Source organism: Chrysochloris asiatica, unplaced genomic scaffold (assembly GCF_000296735.1).
Source record: "Chrysochloris asiatica unplaced genomic scaffold, ChrAsi1.0 scaffold00099, whole genome shotgun sequence".
Taxonomy (NCBI): Eukaryota; Metazoa; Chordata; class Mammalia; order Afrosoricida; family Chrysochloridae; genus Chrysochloris; species Chrysochloris asiatica.
In genome coordinates this window covers 9,619,213-9,642,977 of record NW_006408617.1, presented here as the reverse complement: position 1 = coordinate 9,642,977, position 23,765 = coordinate 9,619,213, and the positions used below count along the sequence as shown (strand labels likewise).

General features: G+C 40.7%; 1 protein-coding gene across 1 annotated transcript in view; it reads left to right on the top strand.

The window, feature by feature from the left end:
- Positions 1-23,765, top strand: part of STK39 (serine threonine kinase 39) — a 413,881-nt gene that overhangs the window by 105,788 nt on the left and 284,328 nt on the right. The window contains exons 4-6 of the mRNA XM_006867035.1: positions 1,276-1,384; positions 5,654-5,795; positions 7,582-7,637. Of these exons, the coding sequence (XP_006867097.1) occupies positions 1,276-1,384; positions 5,654-5,795; positions 7,582-7,637 (307 nt within the window). The remainder of the gene's footprint in view (positions 1-1,275; positions 1,385-5,653; positions 5,796-7,581; positions 7,638-23,765) is intronic.

The following is a 23,765-nucleotide window of genomic DNA, read 5'->3' as shown; positions in this document are numbered from 1 at the left end:
ACAACAACAACAACAAAGATATGCTGAGGGAACAGCCCTGTTTGGAATATTCTGGGTAATTTTTAATCAATTCAGAAAGTTAGAAGACAGGATGATAACTATGCCAATGAAATGATGGATGATGGAATGAATGTAAAGCTGATGTTCTCCCATGTAGACTGTCACACAATTCACAATAAAACATTAAAAAAAAAAAGTTAGAAGACTCATTGTTATAGAAAATATTTATAAGATGCATAAAAAATTTAAAAATGATTTTTTTTTTTTAGCAAAAATCATAAACATATAGTAGTGTACATGAGATTTCCGTGATGGTTAGGATACTCTGTGGTGTTTGGACAGCATCTTTAAAGAATATGCTGGTCTGATCTCTTTGACTGAAAGTTAACATTCCACTAAACCTTCATAGGAATTACCTATCAATATTTTGACACAACAACACAAAGCTGATATGAACCTGCTGATTGTAGAAAAAATGTGGGTTTTTTTTGAAGGTGCCCGTGCGTTTTATTCCAAAGCTCGTTCTGTGAATTTATGTAAAACTTTGCTATCTCCTGAGCATTCTTGCTCTGTGATGTTAATATGGATTAAACTATGAGCAGACTTTTCTACTGTAGGGCTTCTTATGACTTTCTAGTAGTACTACTATTCCCTCTGATTCCTAAGAGTGAGATACAGTTTCTGATGTTCCCAAACTTATTTTACTCTGCCTGCCTCTTCCCTTCCTTGTTTTTTTTTCACAATGGAACAGCTGCCATGGAAGATAGCGAATGATACTCTAGCGTTTTCACGTGTATTTTGTCATTTACAGTCACAGCCGTCCTGAGAAACAGGACGTTTTGTTGCCCCCTTTTGGATGAAGGAGGAGCTAAGAGCTACCAGAGTTCAGGCTGGCACCAGGACCCAGCTCTCCAAATAACTCACTCAGTCTTTTATCTCTGTGTCATGGGCTTTAGTTCAGATAGGAGGTACTTAGTCATATATGGCAGGGTTCTCTGTTGGAAGAGTGGGGGGCTTTCTGGGGGATGTGCTGATCTCAAGTTCCTGTGTTCTGTGGATAGTCCATAGGGCAATATGATATCCTGTGGAGGATATTTTAATTCTAGCGAGTTGATAATGTGAAAGAGTTAGTCTTCAAGTAATGTTTGTGAAGTAATGGTTTAGGCACCCCCTCAGATGTGCCAAGACCCCCAAGTTCTTCCTCTGTGTTTCAATTGTGCTTTGCTTCCTACTTTTCATCCCCTGGTACTATGTCATGTTTTGCTCTCTTTATAGAAAGAAATTCAAGCCATGAGTCAGTGCAGCCACCCCAACGTAGTGACCTATTACACCTCTTTTGTGGTGAAAGATGAACTTTGGCTGGTTATGAAATTGCTAAGTGGAGGTAAGTGGGTTTTGTTGTTGTTGGGTTACTTGCTTTTTTCCCCCTTGTGGAGGCAACATATTGAGTATGACTGTAGATTCAATTCCCTTCTACTTTTAAAAGTTTTATTTAGTTTGCCATTGCCTTTATACTAATTCCAGATGTCTTCTCAATGACATTCAGAGGCTTTCATTTTCCAGTATAACTTCCCTGAAGATGTACATCCTGGTCTAGGTGAGGCTCCCTAAAAGTTATGTACACTGATGCCCCTGGGCTCTTTACTGTACTCAGCCCTAGGTGCCCCCGCCCCCCCCCCATTCACTCCCACTCTCTACCCCCCGACTCTGTCTGTAAGTCCTAAAAGACTATATAACCTTTCTGCAACCATCCCTAATTCTCTTCAAAGGAGTTAACCAATCTTTCCTCTTAAAACCCTTTTCTTTTCTTCCATATATTTTTCCATAAAATTCTAAACATTTATGAAATGAAACATTTGCCATTTCAGGTCTTCTTTGCGCAGTTCAGTGGCAATAACCTTATCCATTCCCCAAAATTCCCCTCACTCTTAGTGGAAGCTCAGTGTTCCCTGAACAATAAGTCCTTTCCCGTACTTTCCCTCTCTTCTGCCTCTGGTAACCACTAACAAACTTTGGTCTCTCTATACTTTCTTGTATTTGATATTTCATGTAAGTGGAATCATACAATATTGGTTCTTCTGTGAGTGAATTAATTTTCTCAGGACTTCATTTCTCTTTGTGATTGAGTAACAGTTTTCCATGTATGTACCGCATTTTTGTTTCTCCATTCATCCGTTGATGGACCTTTAGAGACTGTTTTCACCTTTTGGCTTTTGTGAACAGTGTTGCAGTGAACTCCGGTATGCGAGACTGTGTTTGTATTCTTGCTTTTAATTAAACTCTTTGTTTATTTTTTACATACTGCAATACGAGTATAATGAACTGTTTCAGCACCTTTTAATTGAACTGTTTTGTGATGAAGGAACTGTTCTATAGTTGTTGGTCTGGTAGCTATTAGTCACATGTGACTGTGGAGCACTTGAAATGTGGCTGAATTAGTATTCAGTTTTGATTAGCTCACATTTGAATAACCTCATGGCTCGCGGCTGTGGTATCGGACAGTGCAGATTTAGACCTGCCTGAGGAGCTCTGGAGTCCTGGTGTGGTGCTGTGGGTTAAGGCGCCAGACTGCAAAGCTGTTTGAACTATAAGGCCGGCGGTTCAAGCTCACCAGCTGCTCCTTGGGAACCTTATACAGGGTCGCTATGGGTCGGAATTGACTCGATGGCACTTAACAACAACAAGGAGCTCTGGTAGCATAGTGGTTACAAATCGGGCTGCTAACCTCAGGGTCAGCAGTTCGAAACTACCATCTGTTCCGCAGGAGAAAGATGAGGCTTTCTGCTCCCGTAAAGATTTATAGCCTCAGAAACCCTGTACAGGGTCGCTGTGAGTCAGAACCGACTCCACAGCACATAACAACAACAACACACTTCTAATTCATGAAACCTAGTATAACTGGATGTTCAGTAAACATTGTTGTGATTGAAATGGAGAGAGATCCAGATTAGATTATATGCTTTCAGTATTGAAGAGAAGTTGTTTTCAACTAATTTTGCATTTGGGATGTTGAATTCATCTTTCCCTTTCTAGCTCCAAATCACTGAATTTCTAAAAGCCAATTAAATTTACAAGACACTTTCACATCCCTGGTTTTATATCTTTTTAATCTTTTAACATCGTATATGATAGAGAATGCTAATGATAACTCTCAACTTTATCGAACACTTAACTTTCTGGTTAGATACAGTTTAAAGTGCCTTACGAAAGTCTCATATACATACATACCGTGGCAACCACCCTGACTGGTAGGTGTCACTGGACCCATTTTCCAGAAACAAAACCACAGCTCAGTTACACACGTAGTAATTGTTAGTGCTTGAATTTGTGGTTTTAGAAACCCTGCATTAGTTTTCTGAGGCTGTAAATCTTTGTGGGAGTAGAAAGCCTCATCTTTGTCCCAGGGAGCAGCTGGTGGACTCAAACCGTTGACCTCTTGCAGTTTGCAGTCCAGTGCTTATCCTACAGAGCCACCATGTTCCCTACAGGTATTATCACCTTCAGATCTGAGAATTGAAGCTTAGGAAGTCCAAGGAATTTTCTTCATGACACCTAGCATGCACACATCTGGAGTGTGTTTTCTTGCCAGGGTGTCACTTCCTGGCTATGTTTCTGAGACATTCAGTGGTATAGGAAGAGAGGATCATTCGTTCTGGTAGGGAGAGCACTTTGTGGTGCCTGGACCAAGCTGAAGCTGGTGTGTTGTTCAGTGCCTTTGAGTCGTTTCTGACATTATAGCAACCTTGTATAGCATTTCTGAGGAGCAGCTGGTGAGTTTGAACTGCCCACTTTGAGGTTCAAACCAAACTTGTGGTCCAGTGCTTATTGTATAGTGCCACAGCAGGACTCCAGTGTTGTACCCCAGAATTTATATGATAGAACCCATTTTTATCTGCAAAACCAGCCCCAAGCTAAAGCAGAACCAGGAAGTCGTCTTAATTTCATTTTTTTCCCTCTCCTTGAAGAAACTCTTGACTCAAGCAGAGGCCCAGAAATGAGATGACAAACGCATTGTAATTGGCTTGGGTCTGCTTGTACAGGTCTCAGTAGGGAGCCTGGGAGAGCTTAATTCTGTTCTGTTCCCAGTCTTTCTCATTCCTATTAGTCATTGTTTCCTTGAGTGCCTACTTTGCTTTTTAATTAAAAAGGAAAGAAAAGAAGCAAAAGGAATCTTGCCAGAGATTTACTGCCCTGTTGAGTGTTTGCACTGCTCCTTCCATCTGTGGAGATCCTGCTTGGGCCACCAGATTGTCTTAGCCTGGTCTCTTGTACAGCTTCACCAACTCTGAGGAAACAAATTCTAGTAATCTGAGACCCTGAGTAACCCTAAATGCATCATTCAAGTTGAGGATTTTTCCTCTTCTCCTGGTTTTTATCCAACCTAGCTTTAACTCTTTTAAGCTTCACGTTGTCCCCATTCCTTTTTCTGAGGGCCTGACATAAGACGTCATTGTCTTTGAAAAAGACTTAATTTAATGTCTGGACACAGATTTTCCACAGGTCTCCTGTGGTAAGGTGAATGTGAGTAGTTATGGACTCCTCATTTTTCTTTTAGCAGGCCAGACGTAGTACATATTACATTCCTGGCACGGTATGTACCCTTATAAAATAGAAATAAAATGTTTTTTGGAATTACTCTTTCCTAAATGATTCCAAATCCAAAAGTCAATGAAGAAACAGAAGTTTTGTGTCTCTCTGAGCTGGGGAATATGCATTCATTTCCTTCTGTGTTATATCACATCAATCTCTTAGTGAGGGGCAGGCAGCTAGTCTGGTGGAGTAATATCGGGTGGGAAAACTCAATCCTCTTAGTTAATCATAGAGAGCCTGCAGCCACGTTCAGGTCCTGAGGTAAGCCATTTGTTCACTCTTTAGAAATGTTGAACCCCAGGTAATTATGGCTTTTAAAATGACCTGGAGGTTTGGAATATTAATTAATATGTGTTGAAACATGAATTTACAATGCCAAGGATACTAATCTGTTTATAGTAACAATGTACTGAGTAGTTAGTTCTTTATTATGAAAGTCAGAACATCAACTGCCAGGAAAATGAAAATAAAGATAGCCTAGAGTCACAGAAAGGAACCTACTGGTCATAAGCCCAGAGATCTAGAGGCAACACATGTTTTCTTTCCCTCTCCCACCTGTGGTTTTAGGTGGTTCTGAGGAAGAGCTGGGCTTCTGTCTCTCTCAAGATTCTCTGCTGTCTTTCTCCTGACCTTCCTCCTCCTTTCCTTTCAGTTCTGACACCTTGAACCTTCTTTTCATTCTGTAACTAATTTTATGTGTAGGGAAAAGGGACCAGCCTGGAAGTGGCCCAGAGTAATCTTCTGGGTTCCTGACACTGTTCTTCCTTCTCATTAAATTCACACTGAACATGCTCTTGCAAACTTGGATGTAATGTTTCAGGTGACAGGGCTGCCTTGCAATTGTTTGTATGCTTGGGGGATATTTGAGTTAAACAAACCAAAAATAATGTCGGGGCTTGAAAAAGTTTGTGGGAAAATTCCATTATCCTTTCATTCCATTTTTTCCCACCCACGTTTTGAAGCCCCCACATACTTATTTTTCCAAATAGTGGAGCTCCATTCTGAAAACGTAACAAGGGTGCTTAGGAAACTGGCATTTCAATTCTTATGTTTGTTGGCGTAGGTTCTATGTTGGATATCATAAAATACATCGTAAACCGAGGAGAACACAAGAACGGCGTTCTGGAAGAGGCAATAATAGCCACGATTCTTAAAGAAGTTTTGGAAGGCTTAGATTATCTACACAGAAATGGTCAGATTCACAGGTATGACGTCTCAGGAGTGTTACTATAAGTGGTCCAAGGAGACACATGCTTCAGGAATGAAACAGGAGAGTACATTTGGATGCATTGTTTTGATATTCTTAGAACTGGTGTATCCTCTTTCATTGAAATAATAGCAGAAAACAAAAAGTATTAGTAAATTCATGAAAAAAAATCAGTAATCCTACTGCTCTTAAGATGTACTTAATTGTCCATGACATATCTCCGACTTTCTAATACAGGTAAGAATGTTTTAAACATTGGAATTTATTAACTTTCTTGACGTTGTTGAGAGGGAAACAGGACACACTAAATTCACTTTCTCCTGTGATATAAAATACCAGGTTTTTTTTTTTTTTAGTTGTTTTTTTCCTTTTTTTTTTTTAAAGTAACCAGACAGCATAAAATATGTGTGCTGGATGTTTCAAATAAGTCAATGTTATGTAGACTTTTAAAAATAGTACCAAGTATTTCCTTTATTTTCCTATATATGCTATAATTTTGTTATAGTATTACTTAATGTATAACTGATGCTATTACAGTATTACTTTAATATAATATAATTCTTATAATAAATGTAAACGACAACCATTTCACAGATGAAGAGATGAGGCTCTCTTAGAGATACAGTTTGTAAATCAGGCCTAGTAGATTCTATAGTCTTTGTGCTTAACTAATACACCAAGTAATAGACAGAGTGTCTCTTTAGTGGTCTTTTAAACCACCTATTGTATTTGAGTAAATCTAACATCTCATAGGGGAAAGAATCATTAGAGAGCTATATATTTAATCATACAAACTGTTGTTGTAAAGTGCCATCGAGTTGGTTCCGACCCATAGCAACCCTGTATAGGATTTCCAAGGAGCAGCTGGTGAGCTTGAACCACCAACTTTGCAGTTCAAATGGCTTTGCAGTCTGGCGCATTAACCCACAGCGCCATACCAGGACTCCTTAATCATATATGGTGATGGTGGTGGTTATGAGCCGTGGAGTCGGTTCTGACTCATAGCGACCCTGTACAGGGTTTCCGAGGCTGTCAATCTTTACCGGAGCAGAAAGCCTCCTCTTTCTCCCGCGGAACAGCTGGTAGTTTTGAACTGCTGACCTTAAGGTTCTCAGTCCGATTTGTAACTACTATGCTACATGAGCTCCTTTTCATCATTTATACTCCCCCCAATAATTAGAAAGCATGTTTCTTTAGAAATCAATCCTATAGATTCTAAATTGTTGCTTCTCTTTATTAAGTGTTATAACTACTCAGCATAGCTTCTATATAGTAAAGAGTATAGTATTATCTATTAACATAGTATTATAACCAGCATCACACAATCATTAGCTTCCTAAAGATAATAGGAAGTTTCAGAGGAGAAAAATGGATCAATGCATTGTTTAAGAAGGTGATAGGATTAATTTGGAATTGCACCTAGAAACAGTTTTCAATGGAGGCTGAATTGCTTTACATAGTCCAGGCTCTAATGCTTGATAAAATGACAGTATTGCAACATAAAATAATGTATTTACTAGCCATTTGATTAAATCTTTATAATGATATCACATAAAATATTTGTAACTAAAATCCCAGCAGTTCCCTATGAACTAACCATAAAATCACAATGTACCCACCCTTGTAACTTAAAATCTATGGTTCAATTTTAGATCTGTGATATATTTATAAGATAATAAGTTTAACAGCTGTATTATATGATATGTTTGAAGTGCTCCTACGTGAATTGATGTCTAAAATCTGTATTCTACAGTTAAATTCTCTCTTCTTTTTCTTTTTAAAAGGGATTTGAAAGCTGGAAATATTCTTTTGGGTGAGGATGGTTCAGTACAAATAGCAGGTAAATGGGTAAAAATGGACATTCTTTATTGTTTATTGAAGTATTATAGTTTCAAGGGATGTAGCATCATCCCAAGAAAAGTTATAAAATTGCATATAATCTGTTTTAAGAATGTACTGGGCTGTCCTGCTTTGTCCAACATACATTTAGAGAATGTTTGGGTCTGAGACAGAGTCTGTGTTCCTATTTTGATAAATCCCTGTTAGATCATCCTATAAATAATGTCATTTTAGTACATAGCATTTTGAGAAAGAATGATTTTCATTCCATTGTTATTTATTAGCTTTTCTACCTTTCAGATTGAATAATGTTGATATGTAACCCCAGGGAAAGTACTTTTCAAGAAAGATTTTTGATGAACTTGGAAGTTCAAATGTTGTTCACATTAATTAAAAGCTTTTTAATTTCTGAAGAAGTGGCTGAAAGAATTGTGCACTTTTGAAACCTAGGGCTTGTTTAACTCTTAAATCTGGCTTCACAGGGCTGTTTTGGATAGTCATAGGCATGTGATTCCAGTAAGTGTTAAGTGGATGTGTAAGGTAGCTCTTCCATATCATCTTATTTTCTTACTGACCTGGGGGTGACTGATCTGTATTAACACAGCCACACTAACATCTCATTTTAATTCATATCCACAAAAGCCTGTCTCAGTAGTCCTTGTAGCTCTCAGTCCTTCTCAGTGGGGATGGTTCTGGCATTTTGGTTGGTCATTTCTTCCTCCTGGACTGTCCTCATTGCAGATACTAAATTCTAGTAATACCTTCTGGCAACGTCCTTGGTGAGAATTACTGGTTTCTAACTTATGTTGTTTACCCAAAATGTTTAACCAACCTAATATGTTTTATTTTCGAGTTCAGATCGCAAGAATCCTATTTTCTAGCCTAGGTTTTACGACTTCCCATATCTAAGTTATTCGACTTCTTGTTTATTAGAAACGTTAAGAGTTCATCTGAAAGTGCTGTTGTTTGTTAAGTGCCCTTGAGTTCGTTCTGACTTAATAGCAATCCTGTACAGCATTTCCAAAGAGTGACTGGTGGGTTTGAATCGCCAGCCTTGTGGTTAGCAGTCTAGTGATTATCCTATAACGTCACAGCAAAAACACTGTCATATGATTCCATAGGCTCTGCAGCTCTGTATTTGTTGTTCCTGTGTGCTGCCAGGCCCCTTCTGACTCATAGTGACCCTTATGTGATAGAGTAGAACTCTCCCCCATGATTTCTTAAGACACTGTGCCACTGTAGGATAAACACGGAATTGCAAGGTCAGGGTCAGTTGGCGCTGCAAAGGTCGATGGTTCAAACCTACCAGCTGCTCCTTGGAAACCCTGTTCAGGATCTCTATGAGTCTGAACCGATTCAACGTCACTTAACAACAGCTGTCTTTATGGGAGCAGATTGATAGGGCTTTTTTCCCACAGAGCTCCTGGGTGGGTTCGAACCACGGACCTTTTGGCTAGCAGCCAAATGCCTAAAAATGGCTTTACTATTTTTACAATTTTACAATTTGATTTGTATTTATTTAGTTAAGTACATTTAAGGAGACTTTAAACTTTTATTTTATAAATTTTTCTTTTTAAGGTGAGTAAATTTTTCTTGAAAACACAAAAGATAAATTGGGAATTTGCTTTGAATGAATTGTTTCTTCTCTGGTGAATGATTATTGAAAATTATATGCTTTAATAGTCCTCTCCATTGAAATGTTACATTTATTCAAATGTAGTAACTGTTTATGACCACTGGGGAAATCGAACAAAAATCACACAGGGTTGAGTCACAAAGGGCATGTTTAAGTCTCAGTTTTCTCATCTGTGAGATGGTACTACTAATAATGCCCATCTTTTAGGCAAATACAGATTTTGAGCTATAGCTATTGAAGTTTACACTTCAGGCTCCGGTGACTGCTATGTGTCTCTAGGAGTTTCCAAGTGTTCCAGGTGAAGAGGATAAGTCAATGTACAATTAGGGACCATTCATTTCTTTGTAAGCATTTTTCAGTAAACTGTCTAAAAATATTGAGGGCCTGAATCTCTAAGTTACAGAGAATTAATAATGACTTTGAAAATTCTAAATAAATGTTCATTTATACCTAATTCTGTTTCTGTATTTTCTGTTTTCAAGCGAACTCCCTTCCCTTATTGCACAGGCTTCATGGCCCATGAAACCTGTGTCTATATACGCTTGTTAAAAGAGCTGCTGTGACAAATATATAAGTGTGTGAAATGCTTATAATATAGCCAGCAAAGTGGGTGATGGACGGACCAGACAGTTAACTGAGAAAGGAGAGTGAGTCTCAAACATTAAAATAAAATCAACCTCCCTTCTACACAGAGATATTCAGGTTAAAGTGATGTTGAGATGCCTCTTCTCACTTAGGCAAAAACTTGACAACCTTGTGTTGGTAAGGCCTTAATGAGATAGGCAGTTTCATGTTTTGTTGGTGGTAGTGCTGGAGGGTGGAATCTGATACATCTGTCAGAACATAGATGTGTGCTTACTGACTCGGCAACCTTGTGGTATATTGGAGCCACCTCACAAGATCTGTGTGTATACATGTTTTCTCAACTCATATGCAGTGAGTTCACATTGGGAGCTTGAATTGTATGTACACCATGGAAATGAGTAGGTGCTGCCTACAGTCAGGGCCTTCTTTGAGGGCGAGCTGGCTGTTGAACACTTGCTAGCACATCACTGCAGCTACCTCAGTAAACTAAAGACAATCTGTCCTCCAGGTCTCCCTGCACGTGCTTGGAATGACGCGTGTAGAAGGATATTTATTAGAACATTGTTTGAATTAATAGCAAATGCTTGCAAACAACTCATGTGTCCTGGTGAACATATGATAGATCCATGCTACGGAGTACTTACAAGCTGTAAAGGACAGGGAGAAGCTCTGTATTCACCAGCATGAAAAGTTATCTTCAGGATTGCATGGTTATGTGGCGCAAACAAGGTGGAGAATGGTATATGTACCGTGTTTGTGAAAGAAATGGGGAGCAGTAAAAATGTGTATCTACATATAGACACAAAGAAGTGGAGAAAAGTCATTGAGAGGGCATGAAACTATTTAATGTAAGCCTTTAACAACTTTCTAAAATTTGAGCCCTAGGGAGGTATGACTTAGTTATAGTTACAGGAGGTGACTGACTCAGTAAACTTAAACTCTCAATAAATGAAAACTATTTTTAAATCTTTTATGATGAAAAATTCAAATAGCTCAACGTCTAGAGAAGAGTAGGCTGAACCTTCATGGTCCCATCACCAACTTCAGTAATTATTAATCTCTGTCCATTCTTGATTCAGCTATCCACATCTTGCCTGTTTCGGTAGTTTTATTAATATAGTCATAAATGCTGAATTTTGTTCTCAAGTTTTTTAAGTCAATGCCTTTATATGCATATCTTTGCCTTAGTCTAAGGATTTGACCCTCATCCAACAGGCGAGGGACAATTTGAACAAGGGATGATAGCTGAGAAAAAGCAGGAAAAAGTTCATACTGTCTAGCCCCCTAGTTGTATAGTTGCTAACAGTACAGGCTCTGGGGTGAACAGCATTGATTGAAATTCTCACTAGTACCCAGTTGCCATTGAGTTGGGTCTGACTCATGGTGACCCCATGTGGTGACCCCGTGTATATCAAAATAGAACTGTGTTCCATAGGCTGCTTTCTTAGAAGTCCATTGACAGGTCTTTCTCCTGAGGTCCTTCTGGGTAGACTTGAGGCTCCAACTTTTTAGTTAGTAGCCAAGCACAGTGACCATTTGCTCTGCCCTGAGACTCCTTGAAATTCTTAAGCCACCCTTGCTAGCCCTGTCACCTTGGGCAAGTTACTGAACCTCTTTAAGATTCACTTTTATTATGTATAATGGGGGAAAAATATCACCTCCGTTAGTTATCCTTTTTGCATGTGTGAAATCGAATGAGGCGATTCCTGTCCAGTCATCATTGCAGTGACTGGCACACAGTAGACACACAGTCAGCGTCATTAACAGCTCCTGCTTACTAAGATTACTGCTGCTGCTGCTCTACCTATCATTACTACTATTATTACTGCCCCAACTGTCACTATAGCTAACAAGATCACACTCACTCTTCCTGGTACTTCCTGAAGATCATGTGAATCTCAATTTTGTCTTGCAAGAGGTTCAGTTCTGAGGAGATTTTTTTTTTAAATTTTAAAAAGCTAACACTTACTAATTATGAAACTTGGGAGTTAACTCATCATTAATCTTGCTCTAAGCTGATAAGGAAGTATACCTAATTTTCTTTGTTCACGATGAAATGGTCATTTCTCACTAAGAGGATTAAAAGCACAGTGAACTGCCTTTGAAATGAGAAGGCAGGTCAGTCCCTGCCTTATTCTGCCACTTGGCCCTCTGCCAGCCACCTAATCCCATTATTCTTGTCACAGTAATGATCTGTGCTCCTTCATGGGGCTTTTTGGAACACACTGCCCTTTTCTTTTTCTTACTTTGGATCCCCTGAGTAGGATTTCCTGATTTTTTTCATTCATTCTCAGGCCTGTGGGTTTTTTTTCCTGGCTGTGGTTGATGGTGTTGAGTGTAACCTAGTACTGGGTTGCACTGTGGGGGCGGCTGTGCTCAGAAAGGCACATTCAGAAAGCAACTGCTATGAAGGTATTAAATGAGTCAGTGTGTAAAGTGCCTAGAACAGGGCCTAGCACATGGTGAGGACTTTGTGTTACAGCCATTTCAGGGTTTTCTTGGTCTCCTTTTTGTGTATATGACTTCATGCTTCTGTACTAAACATAAACTGGAATTGCTATTTCCAGTAATGGTGGGTTAACAGGCATTTACATGTGCAAGGTTTGCAACTCCAGGCCAATACCTTCCTAGCATTCACATTTGATTTTCCACATCTCCTGAGACTCAAGCACATCAATTGACTGAAGCACAAGTTAGCATAAAAAGCTTTAACCGTAAAATAAGGATTGTTGTTGTTAAATGCCACTGAGTGGGCTTCACTCATAGGGACTCTGTATAGGGTTCCTGAGGAGCGACTGGTGGGCTTGAACCATTGACCTTGTGGTTTGTGCCTATGCTAGAGTGCCGTACTAGGACTCCAAATAAGGATGTCGCCTTGACAAACATTTTCAGTGTTTTCTTGGGAATAAGTAAATGCTACTGGTATCCCTGACTACATGGTATGACATTGACTTGCTCAGTCATGCAGTTGATCATGGACAGAGCAAAAACTAAGTCCAAGGAGCCATTGAGTCCTCATTCCAGGGAGGTGAGAAGACACAGCCCCTGTCTGTATCCAGTGTCCAGTAGGGGAGGTGGGTCAATGGGCAGGCAGCAGAGGCTCCCAGCAACAACAGGGAGCGCTAGACTGTCTCTCTTGGTTGTTACCTGTTGGATTTGGACAAAGATTACAGTGCTTTTAACACCACTGCTTTATCTTTTCCCCTTTATGTCTTGTTTCTTGAAATAAAAGCTAAGTAGGGGAGAAGTTTACATCTGTCTGATTGCACTATACATTTGTCTACCTGGAGATTATACTGTAAACATCATTTAAAAAATAAATTTTTTTCGTTAGCCTCCTAGAAAGCATATTTGTTTGTTCTCTAAATCACTCACTCTGCCATAGGCATAAACCCCCTTTCAGAAGTTTTCATCAGAAAAGGGTGGTTTAGGGGCCTGGTCCAGACCATGAGAAATCCTCACCTATAATATCATGTCTCTAACAAGGGTAGTGAAGAAGGCTTGGTTCAATGAGACAGTGTCTTCCTAACAGTTCCTGGAAAAATGGAATTGAAAGATGATGGAAATTTCCATGAACTCTTTGAAGCCCCCTCATATTTGCCAGCAGTATAAATTCTGTGGAATTATATAAATGGCTGTAGATGTAAGACATGTTTGGGGCATTTCCTGTTTGCCAGGCCAGGTTACTGGACACGTTTGGGCTCTTTCAGTCCGCAAACCCAGAATATTACTATTCTGCCGTTGAACTGGTGAGACACGAAGGTACAATGTGGAAGGAAATTACACAGGTCACACAGAGAGTAAACAGTGAAACCAGGGGTCAGATTTGGGCAGTCTAGGTCCAGGAGCCGTGTGTCCACATTTCCAGAAGTTCTGGGGAGGTGGAACCTAGACCAGGATTTATCTCAGCTTCGATTGAAATAGTAACAGAATAACTTTGCAAGCAATATCTTTTCCTTAACTATAAGCTCTACTACATTTCTGCACGAATTGGTTCCATTTCGGATCAGGGAACAGATTCAGCACTTTCTTGTTGAAACCTGGGTTTTGAACAGGCTCATTCCTGTTTGCCTTCTTGCTGAAAATTCACATTTCACCTTGATGTACTGAATCAGAATCTACATTTTAATACGATTTCCCCCAGGTGATTCTTAGGTGTATACAAGGTCATCTGGGGATTTTGTTAAAAGATATATTTTGGTTCCTTATATTGAGATAGAAATGCAAATTCTCAGAAGGTTATAGAACTGGAATGAACTGAACTGGCTTGAATCCCTGGTTGAAATACAAAGCTTCACTGGTGAGACTAGGGAATTAGGAGAAGTAGTCATTTTAGATGTCATAGAATTAGCTCAGTAGTGACACTTCACTCTGATTTAGCCACCCATTGCTGTTGACTTGATTATGACTCACAGTGACCAATAGGACACGGTAGAACAGCCCCATGGGGTTTCCAAAACTACGGTTTTTATGGAAAATAACAGCCACACTTTTCTCCTGTGTAGTGGCTGGTAAGTTTGAACCTCTGACCTTCCAGTTAGCAGTCAAGTGCTTAGCCACTACACCATCAGGGCTTCTCCCAAGATCATTGTTGTTAAGTGCCATCGAGTCGATTCTGACCCATAGCGACCCTGTGTAGGGTTTCCAAGGAGCAGCTGGTGAGCTTGAACCACCGACCGGACCGTGCTGTTCAAACGACTTTGCAGTCTGACGCATTAGTGCACTTTTAAGTTTGGTGTAGTGAATTAAAACCTGAAGATTGCCTTAAAAAAATAAAAAGGTTGCTGTTGAGTTGACTCAGACTATGGCAGCCTTGTATAGGGCAGTGTGCAGGTGTGCTCCATAGGGCTTTGAAATCAGGATTTTTAAAATGCTTTTTTAAAAAAAGTTGAATCTTCCATGCATAGAGAACCTGCGTGTGTGATTTCCTGATGTACACATGACAGGTGGTTTTGGTGAACAGTGTAACAGTATGTGATAGAAGGAGTGGCCATTTGAAAGTCACGCTCTTCCCACGGTGTTTATCTTGTGCTGCTGTTACAGGAATACCACAAATGGCTGGTTTGAGCAAACAGAAATACATTTTCTCACAGTTGAGAAGGTTAGAAGTTCGAATTCAGGGCACAGTTCCAGGGGAAGACTTTCTCTTTCTGTAGGCTCTGGCGAGGGTCCATATCTCTTCAGCATTTGCTTCCAGGTTTCTTGGAGATCTTCATCGGTCTTGGCATCTGTCTTACTCCATAGCTCTTCTACTTGCTTTTAAAATCTCTTTGATATTATAAAAGACTGACTCAAAATACACCCTATACTAATTGTCTCATTAGCATAAAAAGAAAACCCTTTCCCAAATAGAAATATCATCATAGGCACACAGGTTGGTCTTTAACAGCACAGGTTTTGTGGGAGATATAATTCAATCCATAATGCATAGCATATCATATTATTTCCTAATATGATTCTCTGTCATATTGTCAGGAAATGCTTGGTACTTTGGGAGTGACTAAGCCTTTTTTGTCTGGAATTGATGAGAGATATTCTAAGCAAACAGAAATTCACATAGAGCAAATAACTGGGGCATCCCTGCAAATATATTTATTCTAGGATTCTTTGGAATAGTGACCATTTATGTGGCGCTGTAGGATAAGCACTGGACCATAAGATTGGTTTGAACCACAAGGCCAGTGGTTCAAACCCACCAGCCAGCTGCTCCATGGAAACCCTATATAGGTTTACTATGGGTAGGAACTACTGACTCGATGATACTTGAGAACAACAACAATGAAAATGTTGATTATAAGAATATTTGAATTCTGAGAACTTTCCAGATGCATACTATTGGATTATGTCAAATAGATACCTTGCTTGTTTTGCATTTTGAGAGTGTGTGTAAGTGTGTGAATGTGAATTCTTCATCCCTAGTTTCATATAAGAGAAATGTAATTTGGTATGATGCTATGTCAGCCTAGAACACCAGTCTCAGTATATCTGGGCTTGCCCAAATTAAGGTCATGCCTGAAGGTTTTCACTCTCTAAGGCACAGTGGTAGAATTGGGTGTTATAGTTGCTGTTGTTACGTGTCATGGAATTAGTTACAATTTAGCAACCCTAATTCCAATGAGCAGCTGGTGGGTTTGAACTGCCTACGTTTTGGTTAGCAAGCCCAGTGCTGATCCTAGAGTGCCACACCAGGATCCAAATTTGGGGTAGCATCTGTTTCCTAGAAGGCAAATAATACCCTAAAATGGCCTTTAAGTATGTTTTCAGTTTCAGTCTTCACCTCGAATGCTGAAAATCTTGCCAGGAAAACACACAGACTTGGTTTCACTGCTCTGATATTACCCCTCAAGGAGCCGCAGGAGTTGTACCAAGTCGTTAGAGCTGCAAGTGTCTAAAGATATTTCTTGTGTTGTGGGGAAGAGAGATCATATGGGCTGCTGGTGTATAGAGAGGCAGCCACTGATTAGGATCATCAAGCTCTGAAATCTCCTGAGGCATCCCAATCAGGAAATGATGCTGTTACTGCATTTATGAGTGTCTGGACTTGGAGAGTGCAAGGGCTGTGACACCAGACGGACTTACCTCAAATACTGCCACTGATCTTTCTTGCCACAATGGTATGTAGCCTCTCTGGGCCTCAGTTTTTCACATCTGTCTGATGGGAAAATACTGGAGGGTTAACCGGGTTAAGACCGTTCCATTTGGGGATTCATTAACTCATGTCGTTTCTGTATTATTTAGGCTGTTGCCCTGGTGGCATAGTTGCTGAGCGCTTTGCTGCTCGCTGAAAGGTCAGCAATTTGTACCATTCTGCCTCTGTAAAGTCACAGCTTAGAAACCCTGTGGGGCAGTTCTCCTGGACCCTGTGAATCAGAATTGGCCCTGGGTACGAATCCTGGTGTGGTGCTGTGGGTTAATGCGCCAGACTGCAAAGCTGTTTGAACTGCAAGGTTCAAGCTCACCAGCTGCTCCTTGGAAACCCTATACAGGGTCTCTATGGGTCAGAATAGACTCCATGACACACAACAACAACAACAACCACAACAAGGTCACCAGGAGGTAGCTAGGAGGTGAGGCTTCAGGTACTCCCTGTGACCTCCTGCCATATTGTTTTCGTTTTACTCTCTTTCCTTAGCCCTTGTACAGCGGGGCAGATCTACAAATGCACATCTGACAGTATCATTCCTTTGCATGAACAGTTGCTGCTAACATGACATATGAAGGGTCTGCTTGTTTTTTCCAGTTCCATCCACAGATGTGTTTTGCTCTGATTTAAATGCCTGTGCCTCCCTGAATTTTCTCCACTGTCACGATCCGCCTTCTTTACCTGGCTAACTTCTTGCCTTTCAGGACCCCATTCCGTTAATTCTTTCCATGAAAACCCTTTTCCTGACCTTTTCCTCCAGAACCCCCATGCTGGCTGAGTTAGTCAGCAGCCTGCCAGATGCACTCCGTCCTGATCACCTGTGACACGGTATTGAAATGGGTGTCAGCTTCTCCCTGCTCCCTCCAGATGGTACACTTCTGAGTATGTTGCTCATCTCAGTATCCCTAGATATCTCTGGCACATGACAGGTTTATAAATTTGTGTTCCATGTAATCTGGCGGGGGAGGGGGGAGGGGGCTAGACACTCTGCAGGTATCTGTCAATGGCAAAGGATTTGTGTGTAAGGCACAGCTGAAAGTCCAAATAATGAGGTTAACAGACCAAACACCCTGAACTCACTGCCATAGAGTCAATTCTGACCCATAGAGACTATAGGGCAGACTTGAGTTGCTCCTTATGGTTTCTGAGACTGTAAATCTTTACGGGATAGCAGACACCCTCATCTTTTGCCCTCAGAGAGACTGTTGCTACTGCTGGTGGTGGTGCTGGGGGTGGAGGTGGGGGTGGTATGCCGTGCAGTCAGTTCCGACTCATAGTGAGTCTTGCAAATGGGTTTCCGAGGCTGTAAATGTTTAAAAAAGTAGAAAGCCTCATCCTCCTCCCGTGGAACAGCTGGTAGGTTAAAACTGCTGAACTTGTGGTCAGTAGCCCAACACATAATCTACTGCGCCACCAGGGCTCTTTGCTTCACAAGGGTGGTGAAAATATTTTTTTAATTTAGGTATAAATGTTGTTGTTGTTGTTGTTAGGTGCCATCGAGTTGGTACCAACTTATAGCAACTTTATGCACAGCAGAACATAACATTGCCCGATCCTGGGCCAATCTCACTACTGTTGCCACACTTGAGTCCATCGTTGCTGCCACTTGGCCAGTCCATCTCATTGGGGGTCTTCCTCTTTTTCTCTGACCCTCCACCTTACCAAACATTGATATCCTTCTCCAGCGATTGGTCCCTCCTGACAATATGTCCGAAGTATCAGAGACGAAGTTTAGCCATCTTGGCCTCCAAGGAGCACTCTGGCTGCATTTCTTCCAAAACAGATCTATTGGTTCTTTTGGCAGCCCATAGCACTTTCAATATTCTCCTCCAACACCACAACTCAAAGGCATCAATTCTTCTATGGTTTTCCTTATTCACTGTCCAACTTTCGCATGCATATGAGGTAATTGAAAATACCATGGCTTGTGTCAGACGCACCTTACTTAGTCCTCAAGCTGACATCTTTGCTCTTCAACACTTTTAAAAGGTCTTGTGCAGCAGATTTGCCTAATGCAATACATCGTTTGATTTCTTGCCTGCTGCTTCCATGAGTGTTGATAGTTGATCCAAGAAGAATGAAGTCCTTGACAACTTCAGTCTTTTCTCCGTTGATAAGAATGTTGTTTATTGGTCCAGTGGGGAAGATTTTTGTTTTCTTTACATTGAGATGCAATCCATACCGAAGGCTGTGCTCTTTGATCTTCATCAGTAAATGTTTTAAGTGCTCCTCACTTTCAGCGGGCAAGGTTGTATCATCTGCATATCACAGGTCTTCCTCCAAACCTGACGCCACGTTTTTCTTCATATAAGCCAGCTTCTCGTATTATTTGTTCAGCATACAGGTTGAATACGTATGGTGAAAGAATACAACCTTGTCTAGCACACCTTTCTTAATTTTGAACCATTCAGTGTTCCCATGCTCTGTTCCAACAACTGCTTCTTGGTCCAGGTACAGATTCCTTATGAGCACAATTAAGTGTTCTGGAATACTCATACTTCTCAATGTTGTTCATAGTTTGTCATGATCCACACAATCGAAAGCTTTTGCGTAGTCAACAAAGCACAGGTAAACATCTTTCTAATACTCTCTGTTTTCAGCCAATATCCATCGGACATTATAGTGTTTATCATAGGTATAAATACTACTACATGTTTTTAAGGCTGGAAAAATTTTTTAATGATTATGTTTCAGATTTGAACTTGGGAAAGCTTAGCCAGCTAGCAATTAAATGATTAATAAAATTAAGGAAAATTGAAGCAGAGAATATGACTAAGAGATACTGGATATCTCCAGAAAAGAAAGCACGTATGTAATGTTAAAGTGTAGATATGAAAAAGCCCCTTCTACAAGGAGCTCTGGTAGTGTAGTGGTTACAAATTGGGCTGCTAACCTCAGGGTCAGCAGTTCGAAACTACCAGCCATTCCGTGGGAGAAAGATGAGGCTTTCTGCTTCTGTAAAGATTTACAGCCTCAGAAACCCTGTACAGGGTCGCTATGAGTCGGAACTGACTCCACGGCATATAACTACGACAACATGTGAGCCAAAAATTTTTTTTTTTTTGCATTTCAAAAACAATTTATATAAGTATGATAAACAAAATGTGCCCAAATTCTCACACATTCGTTCTGTTTTGGTTCAAGTAAACAGGGACAGTAAGTAGATGTGGTTTCCTGAACTATGGTATCTTGGCAAATGGTAACATTTGGTGAAACCTCAAGCATGAACCAGGAATGCCATCATTTCTGGAAACTTAGTTTTTCATTCCATGTAGACTCTATTGGTGGCAAATACGCAGGGAGCTTTAAAACCGCTTCCAATCCTTTAACAGCTGTTCGCAGTTGTTTGAGCAACTTCAGAATGTCTTTCTGAGTGAAGCCAATGAGGAAGAATCACTTTACTCTGTCCCCTATTGGAATTTTCCCTCAGCTGTGCACGTTTAGCTGCATGAGGGACAAGGTTGAACTTCAAGATAGCTTGTTTAGGAGAACCTGAGGCAGATGGGAATTAGTCTTCCACCTTCCCTCCCTTCCCTTCTTCCTCCCTATAAGACCTACAGTATCATTGAAGCCAATGAGGGAGAATCACTTTACTCCCCCATTGGAATTTTTCCACAGCTGTGCACATTTAGCTGCATGGGGGACAAGGTTTAGCTTCAAGGCAGTTTGTCTAGGAGGACCTAAGGCAGATGGGAATTAGTCTTCTTCCTTCCCTTCCCTTCCCTTCTTCCTCCCTTTGAGGACCTACAGTATCTTCTTTTTTTTTTTAAAGTTTTTATTGTGAACTGAGTGACATGGGAGAACATCGGCTTTACACCATCGTTTCATTGCAATGATGGCAATCTCCTCTGTATGTCATCATTCAACAGTATTTGCTTCCATTCCTTTTTTTGGGGGAGGGGGGGAATGTATACAAAACAACTCAGGAATATATAATAATTTAATCAACCAAAGGGCACATTCTGTAAGCCTGCCTCCTGGCTGCCAGCACCCAGTCCCTCTCTTTCCATGAGTCCAGAGTCCTCAGCTGCCCCTTCTCTTCATGCCATCATCTCTGCCTCCATATCTGGTGTCCTGCTTCTCTGGATAGGGTCTCACATTCTGCTCGTGCTCTTCTTCCTTGATGGTCCTAGGGGGAGGACCTACAGTATCATTCTTAAAATAAATTTTATATATTATAAAAAGCTGTTGAGGTCTAAGGAAAACAAAAGTTTTTAAACTCAAAATAGAGCAATTTGTTGTTGTTGTTGTTGTTAAGTCAGATCATTTATTTTTTTTGTTTTCCTGTCTCCCAGAACCCATCCCTTCATTCTAACCTGTAATGATCTCTGGTAGCGTAGTGGGTTACTTGTTAGGCTGCTAAGCGTGCAAGGTCAGCCTTTCTCATCTATCAGCTGTTCCGAGAGAGAATGATGAGGCTTTCTGCTTCCCGTGAAGATTTTACAGCCTCAGAAGCCCTATACAGGGTTGCTATGAGTCAGAATTGACTTGATGACATATATCCAACCACCACTACCCCTGGTGCAAAAGAGAGTTGGGTATTTGGGGTTCATGTTGAGAGTATTGTGCATCTTCAGTGTTCCAAACACAAGAAATATATCAGAAAGAATACAGCGTTAAGCAGTGGATACACATCATCTGTACTTTCATGGACATCAGACCATAACATTTGTTTGAAAACATTGGTAAGGAAGTGCAGAGGGAGATTCATGTTCCTCGTAAGCTAGCCACATAAACTGATAGACTGACTTGAGATAAATCTTAAATGAGTACTATAAAATCGGAATGATTTTTGTCTGTGAAATCTTATGGTTTGGAAAATTACTGCATACTTCAATGATAGATTTCTAGGAAATTGAGAGAGTTAACGTGTATTTGCACTCGTTGGGATATTATTTTAATACTTGATTATATAGAGTACACCTGAGGAATATGTAGCTACGTTGGTCACTAATTTATCAACTTGACCAAGTCCTTTGCTGACCATATTTGTGTCACTTGTAAAATGGTATTCTTGGAGTTTCAAGTTTCTTCTCAGCTCTAAAAATTGTGTAACTCTTCATGATTATACAGTGCCCCTCAACCAGCTAGCTGCCTTTCTCATAGCCTCCCCCACTTCTTTAAAAAACCAGTATTCTCCAATATCTGTCCAGTCTCTCTACAAGTCCTGGTGTGGACCATGTTTCACCACCTCTCCTGCTGCCATCCTGGTCCATGCCACCATCACCTCTTGCCTGGATTATTACAACAGCCTCCCATTAGACTCTGGGTTCCTGCTCCTACCCTTTTGGAGTCTATTCTCTACACAGCTTCCCCAGGGGAGGCTGTTAAACTAAGTTAGCTTGGCTCATGCCTTTGCTGAGAAACCTCCAGTGCCCTCCCATCTTCCAGTAAAAGGAAACATTGGCCCTTGGGGCCATAAAAGATCTGGATCACCATCATCTCATTACCCTATCACCAACTCCTTTATTTCTCTTTCCTTCATTCCACTCCAGTCAAACTGGCCTCCTTGCTGCTTATCTTTGTTATCTTGTGCTGCTGTAACAGAAATACCACATGGGGATGGGGTGGCTTTAACTAGCAGAAGTGGATACAAGTCGATCCATGATCTCACAGTTTAGGAGGCTAGAAGTTAGAAATCCAAATTCAGGGTACCAGCTCTCGGAGAAGGCTTTCTCTCTCTCTTAGTTCTGGAGAAAGGGCCTCGTCTCTTTAGCGTTTGCTTCTGGGCTCCTTGGAGATCTCCCTGAGCCTGGGCATCAATCTTCCCCTGGGTCTAGAGATTCTCAGTGTAGTGACCCCAGATCCAAAGGGCTTCCTCCATCCCAACTCTACTTTCTTGGTTGTATTCTGGCTCCTCTCTCCTTTTTTGTGAGTTAAAAGTTGCAGCTTCAGCTAGGGTGCTACTTTGAGTAACAGTGACTTAAGACATTTCTTCACACTGATCCTGCCTCATTAACAAGTTGTTGTTAAGTGCCCTCAAGTCAAGTCAATTCCAACCCATAGCAACCCTGTATAGGGTTTCCCAAAAGCAACTGGTGACCTTAAACAAAAGACCTTGTAGTTCAAACAACCTTAAAGTCCAGTGCATTAACTCAAAGCACCACACCAGGACTCCTCATTAACATGTAGATGCTAGGATTTGCATCATATCACAAAATGGAGGATAATTACATACGATCACTAAACAGAGGCTATCATGGTCTTAGCCAAGTTGACATATTTTGGGTTGACTCAGTTCAGTCGCTGACACTATTCCTAGAGTCTACTATGTAGACTCCTGCCTCAGAATCCTTGCATCAGCTGTTCCCTCTGTCTGGAATACTCCTTCCCTTCCCTTCTTTAGATCTTACCTCTGGCTACTCTGAGCGAGAATGATGTGGCCATCTGCTTCTGAAATGCTGTGGTTCAGGACATCAGTGGGACTTTCATGACAATCCATGGCAAATTACAGACCTCCTCCTCCTCCATATTCTGTTTTCCTCCATATTTCTCTGTTGTACATATCAGTACTCTATGCTCACCAGTGGTCATTGAGTTGGTTCCAACTCAGGTCAATCCTGTAGGTGTCAGAGTAGAACTCTGCTCTATAGTGTTTTCAAGACTGTGATCTTTTAGAAGTTCATCCCTAGGCCTTTCTTCTGAGGTGCCTCTGCATGGGCTTGAACAACAAATCTTTTGGTTAGCAGCCAAACACATTACCATTGCATTATTACTCTGTGCTCTGTTAGAATTCAAAGAGTGCAAAGCCTTTGCAAACTTGATAAACAAACCTCTAACCCATTGCTGTCAAGTCTATTCTGCCTCATGTTGACTCTTCAGGACAGAGTAGAACTGCCCCAGGCAGTTTCCAAGGCTGTAATCTTTATGGAAGCAAACTGCTACATCTTTCTAGTGGGTTTGAACTGCTGACCTTTTGGTGAGTTAACCACTGTGCCTAAGCCCTTGCTGAGAACTTGATACTTGATAGAAATGCAAATTCTTGTCCTCTGTACCCCCAGACCTGTTGATTTGGAAACCCTGGAGATGATTCAGCAAACTATCCAGTTGTTCTGATTGTACAATGAATGCTGATAATCACTGCTACGTATTATAAACTAAATGGTTAATGTTCAACCATTTCAAGAGGTACCATATGATCAAGAGCCAGTGATACTCAGGGAGGAAGTCCAAGGTGCATTGAAGGAATTGGCAAAGAACAGGGCAACAGGAATTGATGAAATAAAAATTGAAATCTTTTAAGAAAGTGAGGCGGCACAGGAGAC